Genomic DNA, 17,030 nt, shown 5'->3' on the forward strand with positions numbered 1-17,030 from the left:
CCCCTATTCTCTGCCATTCTTATTTATTTTTTCTTTTCTTTTTAATGCATTCATTTACTGTCATTTTTTTAAAATTTCGCACGCAGAGCACTGTGGCTGCTTACACAGGCACTAACAAAGAAAGTGAGTTGTTTCCCTTGACTGGAGCCCTGGAGACAACACAGTTGGCAGCAGAACACATGTTGATGCTCAGACGTCAGGGCAAGACATTGTTTTTGTGAAAATGCAGATTGCTGGGGAGCACAAATAATCCTCTCCTCTCTTACTCTCCTGTCCTCTCCTGTCCTGTCCTCTCCTCTCCTCTCCTCTCCTCTCCTCTCCTCCTCCTCCTCCCGCTGTTTTTGAGTAGCGTAGCAACAGCTTTGCAGGACGAGTGAGGACCAAATTGTGAGAGTGGCCTGGGCCGGCTGTTCAGCTCAGTGCGTTATCATCATAATGTGCTGTTGGTGGGAGGCAAACTACTGTGTTTGTGCACATGTGTCAGTGTGAGGTTGCCTGTGTGCAGTGCACGTGCGTGTTTACTGGTGGTTATTTCATCTTTTGTCAATTGAAAGGAGTGGGGATGGAAGGATTAATATCTAAAATCAGGGTTATTTATATGGGATTATATTACATTATTGTGCCTTTTATTATTGTCTCTGCAAAGGAGGTTATGTTTTTTCCCTGTTTTGTTTGTTGCATTTGTGTGTTGGTTGATCTTATTTGATTACACAAAAACAACCAAACAGATTTCTATGAAACGTGGGGGAATATGGGTCAGAGAAGAACCCATTCAATTTTGATGCGGTTCCAGGAATTGTTTTTTCTCTTCTTTTAACATTGCGAGATCAACAGATCAACACACTCACCATTTCCCAGTTAATGGATTAATGGATCTTGATGAAAAATCCAGGCATATTTAAGGAACTGATAAGTGTGAAATTTAGAGCTGCTTGATTGAATTTAAGGGGACTGTTTGGCCTTGGCAGAGGTATGTGCTCTGCTGAGTGCCAGTCAAGTTTAATAATACAACCGACACTTTCCTAATTAGACTAATTCCTCCTCCGTTATCGGTTTCTCAAACACGCTCTCTCATCTACTCTGCTGCAGCCAATTCTTCTCAAGTTTGCAGCGTGTCGCAATGAGTCACAGATTATCATGGAGGAGCCCGGGCTACACGTTCCACTTGACTTGCTACAAATCAAGTGTTTGGCAATACTTTGGATTGCTCAGCAGAGACAGACAATTTGACAAGACGCAATTTGCAAATAATGCTGTGCTGCCATAAAGTGTAGAAACTGCACTACCGCTTTCTGCTCACTGCCGCGTAAGCCTACCTGCTGAATGTGTAAATCACTTTGGCACTCCTTGCCGTTGCTGAGCATCCTCTGAGTGTGTGAGGTTATACAAGGGAATAGAGAAGAATGACCGGTTTAAGGCACATTCCAGTTCTTGTTCTTGTTTTACAAAGGACCAAGTGTTTTCAGAAGTCTGAAAGAGAAAGAAACAACATCAACGAGAACGACACTCATAGAGCTCATACCTCCGCCAAAGCCCAACAGTCCCCTTAAGTTCAGTGAAGCTGCACCAAATTTCTCACACTCATGAATATCATTCCCCTTAATATGGCGGATTAAAAATAAATCAAGATCCATGAATTATTCCCTGGGTAATCAGTGAAAATGTACAAAAATGCCCTATCGTGCTATGATAAAGAAAGTTAAAAGTTCCTGTATCCGCACCAAACCATCTCTTTCCTGACTCATACAGCATCCCTCCGTCAAGTAGTGACTGCGTAATGCTACTGTCAAACAAACAAACCATCAAAACAAAACGTATCCTCCTTGCTGGAGGTAATGAGATGCACACTGAGCTGCAGTACAGACACCAAACTGTTACTTTACTTCATGATTGGCTGTCTGCCTCAGAACAGCCAATGAAATCAAACCAAACTGTGTGTAGTGTTAACCATATTACATTGCATGGCATCATATTTTTTTAGCATTGCATTATCACATTGAATTGCACTGCATTGCAATAGGGGTGTATCGTATCGCATTAGCTGTTGCTTCTCATGTATCTTTAATGTATTGGATCGCTGGCAACGCATCAATGCAATGAGATGTGTATCACATCAGTGATGGAGACGTGCCTGGTGAAGTGTGTAAGTGTGTGTAAGTGTGAGTGTGAGTGTGAGTGTGTGTGTGTGTGTGTGTGTGTGTGTGTGTGTGTGTGTGTGTGTGTGTGTGTGTGTGTGTGTGTGTGTGTGTGTGTGTGTGTGTGTGTGTGTGTGTGTGTGTGCTTCAGGCAAATGCTTTTTTATGCAAGTCAGTATGGATTGCTGAGGAGTGAGAGACCTGCCTGTTTCCATTACCATCAAAATATGAATCTGTGTGTGTGTGTTTGTGTGCCATGCCTGCATGTCTGTAGTCACTGTCAGCTCTTCCTCTGATATTCCCCAACACAAAAGCATTATTCATCATCAGACCGTCCCAGGCTTGTCCAAGTCTCTGCTTTGAATCACATCCAGGGATCCTCTGATCCCAGGTCAAATATTCACATCTCCTCCACCCACCTCCTCCGTCGGGGGAGCAGTTTACTAACTGACAGCGGGCAGATATAAATGCTTTTACTCCTTCAGCCTGTGGATGTGCTGACTTGGAACCTGCAGTCTGTTTACCTCATAGCTCTCAGGTGATAAACAGCCCAGAGGCAGCGGCAAATGCATCCTGAGCCGGGCGTCCAAGGGAGTTAAAAGAGAAGTGAAGTGTTTCACGCAGACACACACGCGTTCAACCTTCTGCTCAAGACCACTTGTCTGTAAAAGGAAACGTTAAAAGAAAGCTTGCAAAACAGACATAAACTACTCCAAGGCGTCTATTCTCTGTGAATTAAATAAACAACTGAGTGATGCTGTAGTAACTGATTCCTGCTCTAATTAATTAATGATTAATAATCTGCTTTCATCTAATTGATGAGATATGTTCCCATTCTTATATCAATTTGTATCTGTTTACATGATATTTGGGGAAATACGCTCATTTTGTTACACAAGCATTCAGATTTCTACAGGTGCCAGTGATATGACCATTATGACATCCTGCTTTTTTGTATTTCAGTTAGAAATTAGTCTGTAAAAGTGAAATGTAAAGAAAGAAGTTTCTTTTTTTTTGCCGGGATAGATGAAAAAAATTGCGTTGTTCTCAATCTGTCTTGTAAATATGAGGTTACAACCATGAGATATTAGCTTAGATAAGCTTAAAGACTGGGCACAGGGTAAAACTTGTCTATTGTCAACACCATATGCAAGGCAAAAGAGGAGACTCCCAGTTGAGAAACAAACCAGCACACAACTCCCTGTAAAACAACTAATTCTTACTTTTACACTTCAGTGGTAATTAGCGAGTGTTAGAGGTGCTGAGAGGCATTACTTTTTGTATCTTTTGTCTCAGCCAGACTAGCTTTTGCCTTATGTTTCACGTGTTATTGTGAAAATAACTGTCTCCTGAGAGTGATATTGACTCCTCAGCTAATTCCCAGCAAAGAAGTGAAGCGTACTCCCCCCCCAAAATGTCAAATTACTTCTTTAAAATTAGAGGAAAATTGAGGTGGGGATTAGGGTTAATAGAGATGATTCATCTGTAAGAGAGTGTCTGCCTGTTTAATGGCACTCTTCTGAATTCATTGTGTTTTTTTTTCTTGCTTTATGAGACAAAAACATCTTAATGCCTTTACGACAACAACACAATCCCTGCACAAATCCCCATCTCACTGAAAACACCAGGACACGAGTCAGGCTGGAACGTCCTCAAGTGATCTTCAGCTGGGGATCATGTGTTCTCGACCCAAACTTGTCACGCAAGAGTCTGAGGTCAAGCGTCTTCCACCTGTGCTGGCCACGTCCCTTTGAGTTTGATCACATAAAGCGGAGCAGAGGTGGCATTGGAGTGGGGATTCACTGCAGTGACTCACCATAGTTGCATTTTTCCCTTTCAGTCCAATCTCGGCTCTATTACATAGTATTTTCTGACATCTACTTGCTTTAAAAACTCTGTAAAAACTGTCTGTGTCTTTTTAAAAATGCACTGACGTGCAGAAACAAACAGTATAAATGAACTAAAGTAGCTTTTAAATATGGGCTTCACGTCCCCGTCATTTATATTTGCAGATTACTTGAATACATGTTGTGTGTTGTCATCAATTTTCTCTTAAGGCAATTTTGTGATTGTCCACATCGATTGTTCTCCCACTGGAGACGTTAAAGAAAGCATTTGTTATCGCTTGTGCTCCGAATGGCCTTCATCTTGATTATGCTGAGGTGGAGGTAATTTCACTATTGATCAGTACAGCTGCTCCGTTTGTGCTCATTAACGGTTCCGCCGTGTGTGTGTGTGTGTGTGTGTACCACAGTGTGTTCAAGTGAGTGTGTGCGTCTGTGTTTGCGCGTGCTTCAATGAACACGTGTTGTTTTATCACTGAGATAATCAGTCTCTACCGTCGTCAACACTGATCAATTCATTCTACATTAGTCAAAGTTTTGGCCTCTTAATGAAATTAATCCAATTCCCATGTGAGTGTTAAATGAAGTGAAAAGATAAGGTTCTTTGTTTAAAAGCAGCTGACATGATAAAGATAAAAAATGCAGATAAATGACGGATTAAATACGTTCAGTCAGAATCGTGCATGATCATCAATCCTGCAAGATGCAAACGAGAGATAATTTGACTTATAGTGTAAATCATTAGAGCTTGATCGATTTATTGATAAGCCAATAAAAATCAACGGATATAAGCATTGGTGTCAGCGTTTGTTTGCAGATATGTGCTGATATATAAACTTTAATTTTCCAGAGTAAACACTGCAGAGAGATGTGCATTTATGTTTACATTTTATGTTTATTTTCTTTATTCAAGCTCTATTTATTTGGTTGTTTTTGAGTTTCCCCTTTTATTTCTGATAATTTATCATAAAGTTCATGGTTAGACTTTTAAATAGTGCCTCATTTACATTTCTTTGTCATACGGGTTTGCTGTGTTCATGATCACTGGAAACACCAATGGTCCTTGTAATTGTCGATGAATGTTTTCCTGCCAGGTCGCTGGAAAGGAAACTGCAGAGACCCCTACTGGCGAAGTCCCGCACCCTTCCCAGCATCCCCCAGTCACCAACGGTCTCCAGGGTCCACCACTCCGATCTCATTGGCGGGAGTCCCCCCCGCAGGAAGAACCCATTGGCTGTGACCAGCCACCCAAAGGCCTGCACTCTGCCACCTGCAGGTAAGCGGACAAGGAAACAGCCACAGTATTTTACAGTTAATAATCCTTTAATCCTTTAAGTGGTCAGGTAAAACATACTTCTTGCTCTTAACAGCCCTGTTGGACTCTACTCGGCTCCTGGGAGATGAGCTAATGTTTTTTCAGACCTCTTGGCCCGTAATGTGTCTCCCTCTTGAACTCTGTAATACTGAGCCAAATGGTCGGCTATCAGGGAGGTACCTGACGCTGCTGATAAAAGAGTGTAAAGGCCACCAGAGCGTAAACTGCAGTCTTCTTAGATATGTCAGACATGTCCGCCTTTTTTAATTTCCTCTTCTACAAACTCTTTGCTCCCTCTGATATTTCCTCCAGCTGATGGAGAGCACACAGCAGCTAGATGTGTCAGCAGGAACGTGCCGGGAAGAAAGAATCACTGCCCCCATCGCTCTCGTTCTTCTTTCTCTCCCTGCCCTTGCTTTTAAATCACTGTGTGTGTCACTGAGAATCCTGAAGCTGTAACCTGCCGACAGAGATAGTTTTCATTCTAAAGACAAAGGTGTTTTTAAGGATGAAAACATTTATAGGTGGTAGAGTACGATGGAGTATTTGGGCTTTATGAAGAAAAACTAAATCTGACATTTGGAGAATGATGTTTTAATGTTACAAGAATAAAGCCGCAACTCAGAAGAAAGTCATACTATTACAAGAGTAAGTGTTAATTTCAGGAAATAAGCAGCAAGGATAACCTGGGCTCACTGGAGTTCCAATCCTTCTGGATCCCAAAATCTCAATGTTTCTTGATAAACATTAAATCCCTCCACAAATTGACGGTTTTCTGATAATCCCCCTCTACAATGATACGTAGCTTAAATTGTTTTACTTAATTGTCATAATATTGCGACTATATTCTTTTAAGATTACAACTTTAGTCTCGTAATATTTTGACTATATTCCCATAACATTACAACTATTTCTGACAAACATTTACCACTTTTTTCTTGTAGTATAATGATTTTATTCTTGTAATCTCAGATTATTTTTTCCCCTTTAAGTGGTCCTAATGTCCTTCCAGATTAGTACAGATTCCCAGACGTCCAATTCATAAGGCATGAACAGAGAAATCCCTTATTTAACAAAAAATAATCACATATTTAAATGAACAGAAATTAAAATCTGAATAAAAAAATATATATATATAGAGACAATCGGGTTGTTCCAATTTAATTATTTCGGTGTAAATGAAATTTATGCCTGAGGCTCCAGAGCTGCCAGCAGCGGTCACATCCGAGCTCACCGCTGTAGAGTCAGAGCAGGACATGCCGCAGGCGAGACAACCTTACGCCGCTCCTCATTCACATGCGTTGACAGACACGCTCACAGTCAGCAGCCGCCTGTCACTTCTGATTGATGTCGTTCAACTCCACATGATCACAGAGCCTCGCCACCGCCGGCTACATGAGAACTGGCACATTTCAAGTGTCGGGGTGAGGGAATAATGTTATCATCCTTATTTGCCATATTTAATACAAGAGAAGATTGCACAGGAGGCACACACACACACACACACACACACACACACACACACACACACACACACACACACACACACACACACACACACACACACACACTCACACAATCACACTCACACACACACACACACACACACACACATACACACACTCCCAGCCCTTACCATTCTCTCCTCTGTGCAGCTTTTGCGAGAAAAGGAATGTGCAACTCTACAAAGAGAGAAAGGAAACAGCAAACATCAGAGAGGGGGAACTTATTAAAACAAGGCAAAGTCTTTCCTCTTGAAGTAAACCAAAGTCCCACTGGATTCACAGAGAGACGCAGGAGGTGGCAACTTCCAAAATAACTCAAGCAGACTCAAACATTTTCACAATATAATTAAACAACACAGTCCCAGCCCTGCAAAATATTGTCAGGGGAACTTTTCCCGTCATCACTTTTATTTAAATGATTATTTAACTGCCCCGCAAACAAAAACAGTAGTTTTAAAAGAAAAGTAACAGGTGAGAGGCGGAAGAGGAGCAGAGCGCAGGCGGTCCCTGGTGGCCTCATACACACACACCCAGGTAAAAGAGACCCTCCCACCAAAATAAAACACACAATACCAATCTACTTCATTCCAATACTCACCTTATTGGAATGAATACACACTGTGCGCACACATAAATATGTCAAGTAGTAAAGTTTAGGTTCAAAACCCCAACTCTGTCCCAGACTTTCCGGTCTTCAACCAGACCCTTGAAATAACAAAGCTTTTGGCAGAAAAGTAGGGGTGTTATGGGGTCTTGTTAGGGGGTGTCTGACAATTACAGTCTCCTGTACATAGCCAATCATAGAGCTTAAGGGGGTGCTCTCAAAATTGCCATTGCTGTGGCCTAATGTAAACAGCCATTCTCAGGGGCCCTCTCTCACCTCAAGGCAATTGCTTCATTTGCCTTCACTGCTACAACGGCCCTAATCTCTACAAACAGATTCTGCATGTCAATCTGCAGAGAGACAAGATCTGGGGCTTTGTAGTTTCTGGTTCTGCTGTGACCAATCACGTTTCTAGCAGGCTTTGGCTGCCCTTAGGTAAACAGTCCGTGTGGAGAGCAAAAGAGGCGGAACCCATCGACTGAAACGCATCTGTTAACAGCTTTTTTAATTTCTGCAGATAGCCGTTAATAGAGATTAGCCAAAATGTCGTCTGCAAAGACAAAACAAGACAAACAAGTATCGCTGTTATTGTTATGTGAGGAGTTTCGTTCGATTTGTGATACAATAAATAATATAAATTGATCGCTGCCCCCAGAGGCTAATTCGTCGGCAGACAGTGGCCGAAGCACCATTTTGAGTGTGTTTCAGACTGATATCAGGGTTCCAGCCGTACTGATTCCGAAGCTACTGTACATTAATTCAGTGTTGGTGATTGCTTTGGGATAATGGAAGTAAAAAGCTGACATGGCAACACATTCCATCTTTTCTGATCCCGTCTTTTTACATCCTGCCCCTTTTTTCTTGATTGCTTCCTCTTTTTGGCTGCAGCGTCTCTTCTTTCACCGACTCGCTCGACACAGCACTTAGTCACCAAGCAATTTCTAAAATGTATTTTGACCTGAATAACACTATAAATTATCATATGAGGCAACCTAAAAAAAAAAACTCTCCGGACATCTTCCACTTCAGCACACCAAGAGCAAGATCGAGCTTTTATCGGACATGTTCCTCCGTTAAAATCTATGTGCCACACCTACATGCTGCAAGAAAATAAGCCTTTTAATCAATATCAGTATCTAAAAGGATCTTGCTTTATTACTACTCCTCAGCAAAAACAGCTTACAGCGAATACACTGTACAACATGAACGTTGAGTCAACCCGAGCCCTCACTGCTCTAATCCACTCTCAATCTTTACTGTTACTATACGTCTAATGATCCAGGGCTTAAAAGCATCGCCTCTGATTGGTTTATTCTGCCCAAGTGCTTCCTCTTTGTGTCCTGACTTAACCTACCCCAGCCTCATCGTCTGTGTCTGCCTCCCCTCGCCCTACTACACTCCTCTGTTGCAAATATCAAATTGAGAGAGACTTCAGTCTAACGTGGCCCCTTGTTGCTTAGCAACCACTGTCATTGACCACATCTACCTCTCTCTCTCTCCTTCATTATCTCACCAGTAGTCCTGAGACAACTTTGGAACAAAAAGGGGGAGAAAAATCAAGATGTTAAATAAGCCAGCTCCACTTTACTCAGCGTGTGGAGCCAGATTTGGCTGCTGCTCGGCCAGTGGAACTGATGCTGTAATGTTTCACACTCGCAAGGTCCATTCATGAGCTCAAGCAAGAGCAGCCTCTGCTAAAATACCTGCTGCCAAAATCTTTTCGTAGAAGATGTCACTACAAGGTTATTCTTAATATAAACGCTGTGACTTCAGACTTTAGTGGATAAGGCTCTAAATTATTTTACTGGCTTGAGAACGTCTGACACTACAGCTCCTTTTCCACTGGTAACACCCACTGCCATCTGGCTTTTGTCTGCAATGGGAATGGATATAATCTGCATTCACTCCCGGGTCAAATGACTCTGCAGTAGATGTGGGTTTTTATCAGCTCAGATCTGCAGAGATGGAAACATGACACCTGGGTGTATGCAGCATTTCTTCTTCTTCATCTTGGCAGTCTAGACGCTGACGCTGCACTTTTTCTGTGCCCCGTTATGATGCACATTGATCTTTGAAGGTTTCGATCTTTGAATGCCTGTGTTCATACTGTTTTTTTTAATTTTGGGAACAACGTGCAACAGCAAAAAAAACACGTCTCTTCTTATCTTGCAAAATGCAACACCGGCAAGATAGCGAGGTGAGAGAGATTCTCAGTTAAGGGCACGTTGGTTCGACGTCACAAACATGACTCACCGGGAAAGTTTGTAAGATCCATGTTCACTGCAGTCCATGATCCAACTTCTACTAATGCTATTATATGTCTGAAGTGTTTGTATGTTCTTAGTACTTCCTTTGCATCATTATTTTTGGAAAGAGAAATGAAACGTTGAACTTACCCAGTTGTTATGTTTTCATTTACATCCCGTCTTATTTGACAACATAAATATTGCAGCTGTGGCTCAGAAGGGTAGAGAGGGTCTTCCACTAACCATAAGGTTGGTGGTTCCATCCCCGCCTGCATTCTGCAGTGTTGTTGAGCAAGATACTGAACCACAAAGTGCCCCTGATTCGCTGAAAGTGTATGAATTGTGTGTGATGGAAAAAGCATTGTGTATAGACGCGCTGTATGAATGGGCGAATGCTGCTTGGATTGTAAAGAGCTTTGAGTGTTCGATAAGTCTGGAGAAGTGCTTCATAACTACAGTCCATTTACCGTTACTATAAAGACTATATATGCAGTAGGCTATATATATTTTATGGTCTAAAAAGTGCTGATTTAGCCTTTAACTTGGTCTTTTTAATGACTTGACAGTGTCCTTTGCCTTGATCGACAGACTTGCTGCAGCTTACCCAGCATGCATCAGATTCTGTAAGTAACTGAAAGATGAACGAGCGCTTTATGAGCGCTATTAGACGGGCGGCCGGGCGCTGACAGGACGGCTGACGGATGTCAAGCGGGGAGTGATGGAAGTCGGCTGTGATTAGTGCAGCGGAGCTCTGCTCTGACAGCGAACATCCATCTCTGCTGTGTGACTGTGGAAAGCTCCGCCATCATGTCTGCAGTTTTTTTGCCACGTGTCTTTGTCATTGCAAATTTGTTCCTTACACTTTTTCTAGTTGTTTAAGAGGCAGCCTGAGAAAAATGTCCCGGGGAAAGATATGTCACCTTAAAACAGAAGCTTAATTACAATCAGGAAATGTTTTATGGAAGCTATTACCGGATGACAGTCAGCAGTTTGTGGAGTGTGTTTGTACTAATTGCTTTTTAGAAACAAATATTCATCATCATCTGTCCAACCTGTCTTGTTCTAATGTGTCTCCTGTCTTCCTCTTCTGTCTCCTGCAGCCTGTCCAATCATGTGTCCTTTTTTCTTCCTCTCACCTTCAAGGGGAACTCTGGCGTTTGGAGGATGACATGGACTGCGACGATGAGCCCGAGCATGGCGGGTGCACACATGCGCGCCCACGCTCCCAGTCACCCTTTTCCCATTTCCGGGCGCGGGCTGCCTACCTCCGCAAGAGTGTCTCAGCAGACGACCACCTGGACATGGGCCTGGACGAGAGCTCGGGGACGGCGGGCGAGGGCAAACCAAGCCGTGGCAGTAAGGGCAAGCTCAAGAGGAAGTTTGTAAGTAGCAGCCGTGATTTCCAGTTTGAGTTTGACGAAAAGAAAATCAGTTGTCTTTGGAGCTTGTGTGAGGCTGAATTCACAAAATGTTCACATGTGCACAGACACACATTACAACACAATCGTACAACCTCACTCTCGGCTTTGGTTTGGACAGAAGCGTTGTGTGGATTGAAGTTGACCTTTTAGAGTTTGGTTCACTACATTTGGTCATTAGCAAAACATGGTCTTTCCTTATAACTTTCCCTTGACCTTGATGTAGAATGTAATGAATAAGGTCAAGGAATGACATGGAGGAGAATTCATAATGAAAAGAACTAAGGTGCGGATATTGTTAACGTGGAGTAATGCATAGTGGGACATTATTATCCCCTTTACCCTTGATAAAGAATGGTGTATCCTTAAGGACGCAATACAGGAAGCATTAAAGCACCTTTCTTTCTGCTGATATTTGTTGGAAGGCGTGAGCAGCAGACTGGACGAACCTACATTAAAGATTGAAGACCTCTATATTGTCCCTTTGTCACTGGAGCAGGTAACTGGAGACCTCATTACCAGCGTAAGCTTTGTAATTGATTCTCCGGTGTCACAGGGGCAACAGGACACCAGGATACTGTAGGAGGGGACAGTCTGGTGGGGGAACCTAATGTGTACGATTAGAGTTTTGGGCTATACTACTGGATGTAGATGGATGCTGTCTAAAACATGTCTTGAAGGAAGATATTCAATTTCTGATTGCTTAGTGTAGTGAAGGAATAACATTTTGGGATCTGAAGATAAGTAGATGAGAGAACTTCCTGGTCTTCAAATAAGGGATTAAAGACTTTTTATTCATCCGCACGTGGGCTCATGAACCAGAACTCGCTGACCTGAGGCGGAGCACCTTTTGTTAGAAGTCAGAGAACGAGGTCAGAACCTGCAGATCCGTCACTGAACCGAAAGAGGAAAGGAAACAGCTGCAGCATCTTGACTTGAAATGGGGACAGCTCTGGATCTGATGACCTGCCGCGTGTGTTTCGGGGTGAGATCTCACGCAGTCTTGTCTCGCAGTAGCACACAGCATCAGAGGCTGAATCAGAAATGCCTTGTTAACGAATCCTTCCTTGTGTTCTTATATCAAAATATAGCACCGCATCCCTGAGTTTACCCTCTTATGCAACATAATACATTTGGCAGAATCCATTTCTTCAACCCATTTTTGTGCAGCTCCACAGGGAGTGCTTTTCTGCCAGCCAAATGGCAAACGGATAGAAATGTAAAAATACATAAACAGACCGTCAGATAGACAGGTTATATAAGACGTTGTTGTTTGGCTTGAAAACATTTCTTCTCCCCTTATAAACACCCCACGCCTATTTCTTTCAGTTTCTCTCACCCGGCAAGAGACAAGTATCATTTAAAAAACTTGTGAGAAAGTCAAAGAACGATTTCGGTTTTCACAGTAAGGGTGTTTCTCCCACGTCTTCCAGAAAAAGTCATTTACCCAGGCTGTCTTCTCCCCGTCTCAGTCAGTCTGTTTACCTCTTCTTTGTATTGTCTAAACAAAAAGCCAACCAGCGGCGTCTTCATGCTGGGTATGCGAGGAGAATAAATTTGGGGCGACTCATTGTAGCTCATCACTTGCACGCTCTTTGGGGCACCACTTGTTCCGTGACAATTACAGCTTAGAAAACAGCCGCGGCTCAGCCCGTCGGCTCGAACAAACAGCAGGTGCAGCGTTTTGCTTTTGAGGCTGACGGTGACACGGCAGAGCAACAGTGCTTCGGTATCAGGTCAATGATGCAGCAGCACAGAAGTTATTCTGAAGAGTTGTTGCTGGTGTCTGCTAAGTACACTTCTATCATTCAACAAGAAGAAACTAATGGATTTGTCCACTAATTATACAAAACAATATCCTCCAAAGGTATTGATTCGCACCATGTGATGATTGAAAGGGGCTGTGAATGTGCCCCAGTTAGTGTGCAGACCTTTAGAATGTATTTATAAATGAGGGGGAGACAATAGACTGTAAATAAAGATGGACAACGTGTCTCCACTTCTTCCCACTATACAGAAATGAAGCCAAAATATCCCTGATACAAACGCTGCCGCCTTCACATTCGGAGCCAGAGACTGTGCGGTAGCAATGATAACATGGAGCTATGGTAGTGAGAGAGACCAACTAGTCTCAGCTGTCAATCATGACGTCTCACCCAATTTATATATTATTCAAATAACTAATTCTAACCAAACCTACCATTGAAAATAAACACTTAAACAAACATCGGTGTGATGAGAGCTACCCAAAATGACAGAAACCATCTTTATGGGACATGCACTTTGGTCTATGTCCCATTCACTAACATGGAGGAGGCCGGGTTTATGACCTATACTGCTGCTAGCCACCAGGTGGCGATTGAGACACTTTGGCATGTCATCCATCTTTATATACTGTCCATGGGAGAGACAATGTGTAATGTGAGTGTGTTGTAAAGGGGGGTGAGGTGAGGGTGAGCGAAGGGGGGAGAGAATGTGTCCCCACACTTGTAACACTGCCAAACTGTGCATTACGCTGGAAGTTAATTATGTTCCGCAGCAGCAGTGTCGTGTCGTCCGCAGTTACTTTCCCTCTCAAACATCACACTCATCAATCTGCCGCATATTTTCTTGGCTCAAGGTCACACCTCTGCTGTTCAGCTGCGCATGCTTCAATGAAGTTATTTTGATTTTTACATCGGAGGTTAAAATAGCAATAATTCCCTGTTTATTACTTACAAGAGAAGAGACGTTTGATTTTGCAAGAAAGTCATTCACATCTCTTTACTCTTTTCCCAGCTGATAGAGACAGTGCTCGACAAGAATCCTGTGTCTTGCTCAGTGGCACATCAGCAGCAGCTCTCATTTAATCTGCCCATACTAAAAGGATCAGACCAAAGATAAACAAATAATTAGAGCCTGACCGATATGGATTTTTTTGGGGAGTAAAACATTCCAAACACTGCAATATCGGCCGATACATAAAAATGCTAATGATTCCTAAGATGCTGTTATTAAACCCTTATGACAAAGAAATAAAATTGAGGCTTGATATTCTAACCATAAACATTATTATAAATAACCATAGACATATTGAAAAAACAAATGTATAGATTTTGAATTGAGAATATAGATTATATTTAAACGTAAAATGTAAATGTAGATGCGCATCTTTTCTGTTTTGTTTAATCTGTAAAGTAGAAGAAAGGCTCATATCGGTGGATTTTATTGACCAATGATAATCTTGCGATAAAGCATTAATAGCATTTGGAGTTAAAGCTATCGCTGCAACTTGCAGGAAAGAGGAGAATTATCAACTCTGATGATAATTAATGGAAATGCACTTTCTGGATTGGATAGTGGTCGTTTTTTAGCTTCCTGTGCACGTGCAGTATGTGCATGGTTGTATGTCACATAAATATCAGGTATGTCTGCTTCCTGATGTGGGCACTGTAATAAATGCTGCCCGCTGTACAGCCAGAATCTGTCGCACCTCTTATCTCCTGCAGCTGTAAAGTAGTGAGTTGACATCAGGACTCGGATCTAGAGTCACCTTCACGCTGCTGGAAGCTTCTTGAGACGAAGACAAATTATATCTGAAGGGGGTTGTCGTTGAAAATAATAATAATAAATAAGACTGTGGCTATAGGGACAAAACACGACACCTGTTACCTCAGGGAACATGTTTTTCCTTTCACTCTTCTAAAATACATTCAATATTTGTGAGTTTATTCTATTGACTAATGTAGATTACTTGTATTTGATATGTGCGTGCCAGAGTGTGTAACCTTTTAGGGTGATAAAACCTCTGTTAATATGTGTGTTGTTTTTTTGAATATACGTAATTGTGTCTGTGAGTGTACCAGATGCACTCAAAGCATAATAGCAGCACGCCAAGGGGCTGAGTAACCACATCATCAAAGTACAGGCCGTATCATTTCTGTTGATTGAGTGGCTGTAACTACATAATGCTTTGTCGGTGCTTATTCGCAGCACTTCAGTCTGACACACACTGCTCGCGAGGTGACTCACAAAGTTTCTCTATTAAATGAAACAAGGGGGAGTCAACGCCTCAAATTATTCATAAACCGGCGAAAGTCACAATTTCCTGATTCACTGGAAACCCACAGGAAACACCACGAGGCAAATCTCACACAGGTCACGTACGCAGACACATACTGACGAACATGAGGGCCTTCGGAGGAAACTCAGTGGTCGCCGGTTAGTCCAATGAGGCGAATTATATTCAGCTCGTAGTGTTTGGTCAAAAGGCTCAGGGTTGTCTGGATTGGTTTTGGAAATATGTCAGCGTTCCCTGCGGTTAAGCTCCGTCTCTGTTGTGAATCATTAATGCTGTCAGGAAACAGACACAGCGTGTGCTCACACATAATCAGTCTTAAACACGCACGGCGCACACATGAAAGATGGCAGGGGAACATCTGCCCCTCGTACAGTAATACAGATATTAGATATTGAAATGACGCCGGCGAGGTTTTAAATGGAAGGAGTGAGACAGCACTTTGGATCTCAATGCCCTGAGCTGTATGTAAATCAATGGCAACTCTAACACAAAGCACTCACCTGACGTCGGGCCCGAGGGGGGGGGGGGACTTTTTAATATTTCCATCAAGGCCTCAGCAAAGCGGATCCTGTAGATTATTATTTGTAATGTTATCTAACCAGCCTGTCCATCTGCTCACAACATGATTCTTTAATCCAAGAATGCAGAATCTATTGTGTCCTAGAAAGGAAGGAAGATCCTCTTTAGTTGTCTTGGGAATTAGAGAGCAAAAGAGCAGCATCTTTACAGCTTGAAACGGGCTCCGTGCTCGACAGCTAAGTTGTTTATCCTTCATCTGTTTCCACCAGCTTTATGCTTTATAACTTGAGCTCTCTCTGGATGAAGTTTATTGTTTTCACTGTGAATCATGGGGCTTTCCGTTTGTTTTCGTTGGCCAAGTCACCGTCTGATGCATCCTTGCATGTATCTGATGCAAACCTCATGGACATGGAGTTAAACTGGGGTGATTATCCCTGCACTTAAAATCAAAGAAGATCAAGAAAGATAGAATCAGACAAAATACTCGTGTGAAATATTAAAATATTGCAAAGCTGAAGTTAAGTCTCTAACCTCAAGTTGATGGAATGACATGATTTTAGATGGTGAAGGGAATTCAGAGAAACATACACAAACTAATCTCAATTTGAAGAGACTGCATACCTCCGCCAAGGCTGATTGACCACGTCATCACTATTGTGTATGGTGGCGGAGACGTTACACACAAGCGCATTAGCAGAGAACACAAATGCAAAAATCCACACAATGGAAACAAAATCTCAAGGGAAGTGAGCGACGACAGATATTGACAATGAAACTGTCAGATCTGTCAGGAGGAGGTGTGCAGGTGGACCCAAAATGCAGAAGCACAGTTCAGGTATTTTTATTGTGCAAAGGGCCTTGCAGAAAACAAGTGTCAAAAAAACAAAGTGAAAAAAATACACAGACAGAAAAACACCGGGAACCATAAAAGCAGGAAAAAGGGAACAAGGTGACAGGATCAAAAGAAAACACGAAGTACAGGGAATTACGAAGGCGAGCGAGAGAGGGTGAGGAGTGAACGACGAGGAACCGACAAAGGGAAGCACAGAGACTTATATACACAAGGGAGGTCGATTGAACACAGGTGAAACACATGAGGAACTGGTGCAGACGATCACAAGGGCGGGAAACAGGACAAAGGCAAGGAACATAATTTCTAAATCAAACAGGAAGCGGAGAACTCAGGGGAAAAAACAACAAATACAAATAAAAGCAAAAAGTGTCCCAACAAAATCCAAAAACTGAGTCCATTTTAATAAAGAATCGGTTCAGTAGTTTCTGTGTAATCCTGCTAAAACACTGACAAACAGAAATGAAAAAGAAAAAAACATTACAGAGACTGCACTCACTTAAATCAGAACCAGAAACTGGCATCCATTCTCCA

The 17,030-nt window shown here is 42.4% G+C and overlaps 1 protein-coding gene across 3 annotated transcripts in view; it reads left to right on the forward strand.

Moving 5' to 3' along the window:
- LOC117752424 (ankyrin repeat and fibronectin type-III domain-containing protein 1) overlaps positions 1–17,030 on the forward strand; it is a 138,867-nt gene that overhangs the window by 26,495 nt on the left and 95,342 nt on the right. For all 3 annotated transcript variants that reach the window (XM_034569696.1, XM_034569697.1, XM_034569695.1), the window contains 2 exons: positions 5,074–5,255; positions 10,793–11,031. In XM_034569696.1, coding sequence (XP_034425587.1) covers positions 5,074–5,255; positions 10,793–11,031 — 421 coding nt within the window. The remainder of the gene's footprint in view (positions 1–5,073; positions 5,256–10,792; positions 11,032–17,030) is intronic.

Source organism: Hippoglossus hippoglossus, chromosome 19 (assembly GCF_009819705.1).
Source record: "Hippoglossus hippoglossus isolate fHipHip1 chromosome 19, fHipHip1.pri, whole genome shotgun sequence".
NCBI classification, from domain to species: domain Eukaryota; kingdom Metazoa; phylum Chordata; class Actinopteri; order Pleuronectiformes; family Pleuronectidae; genus Hippoglossus; species Hippoglossus hippoglossus.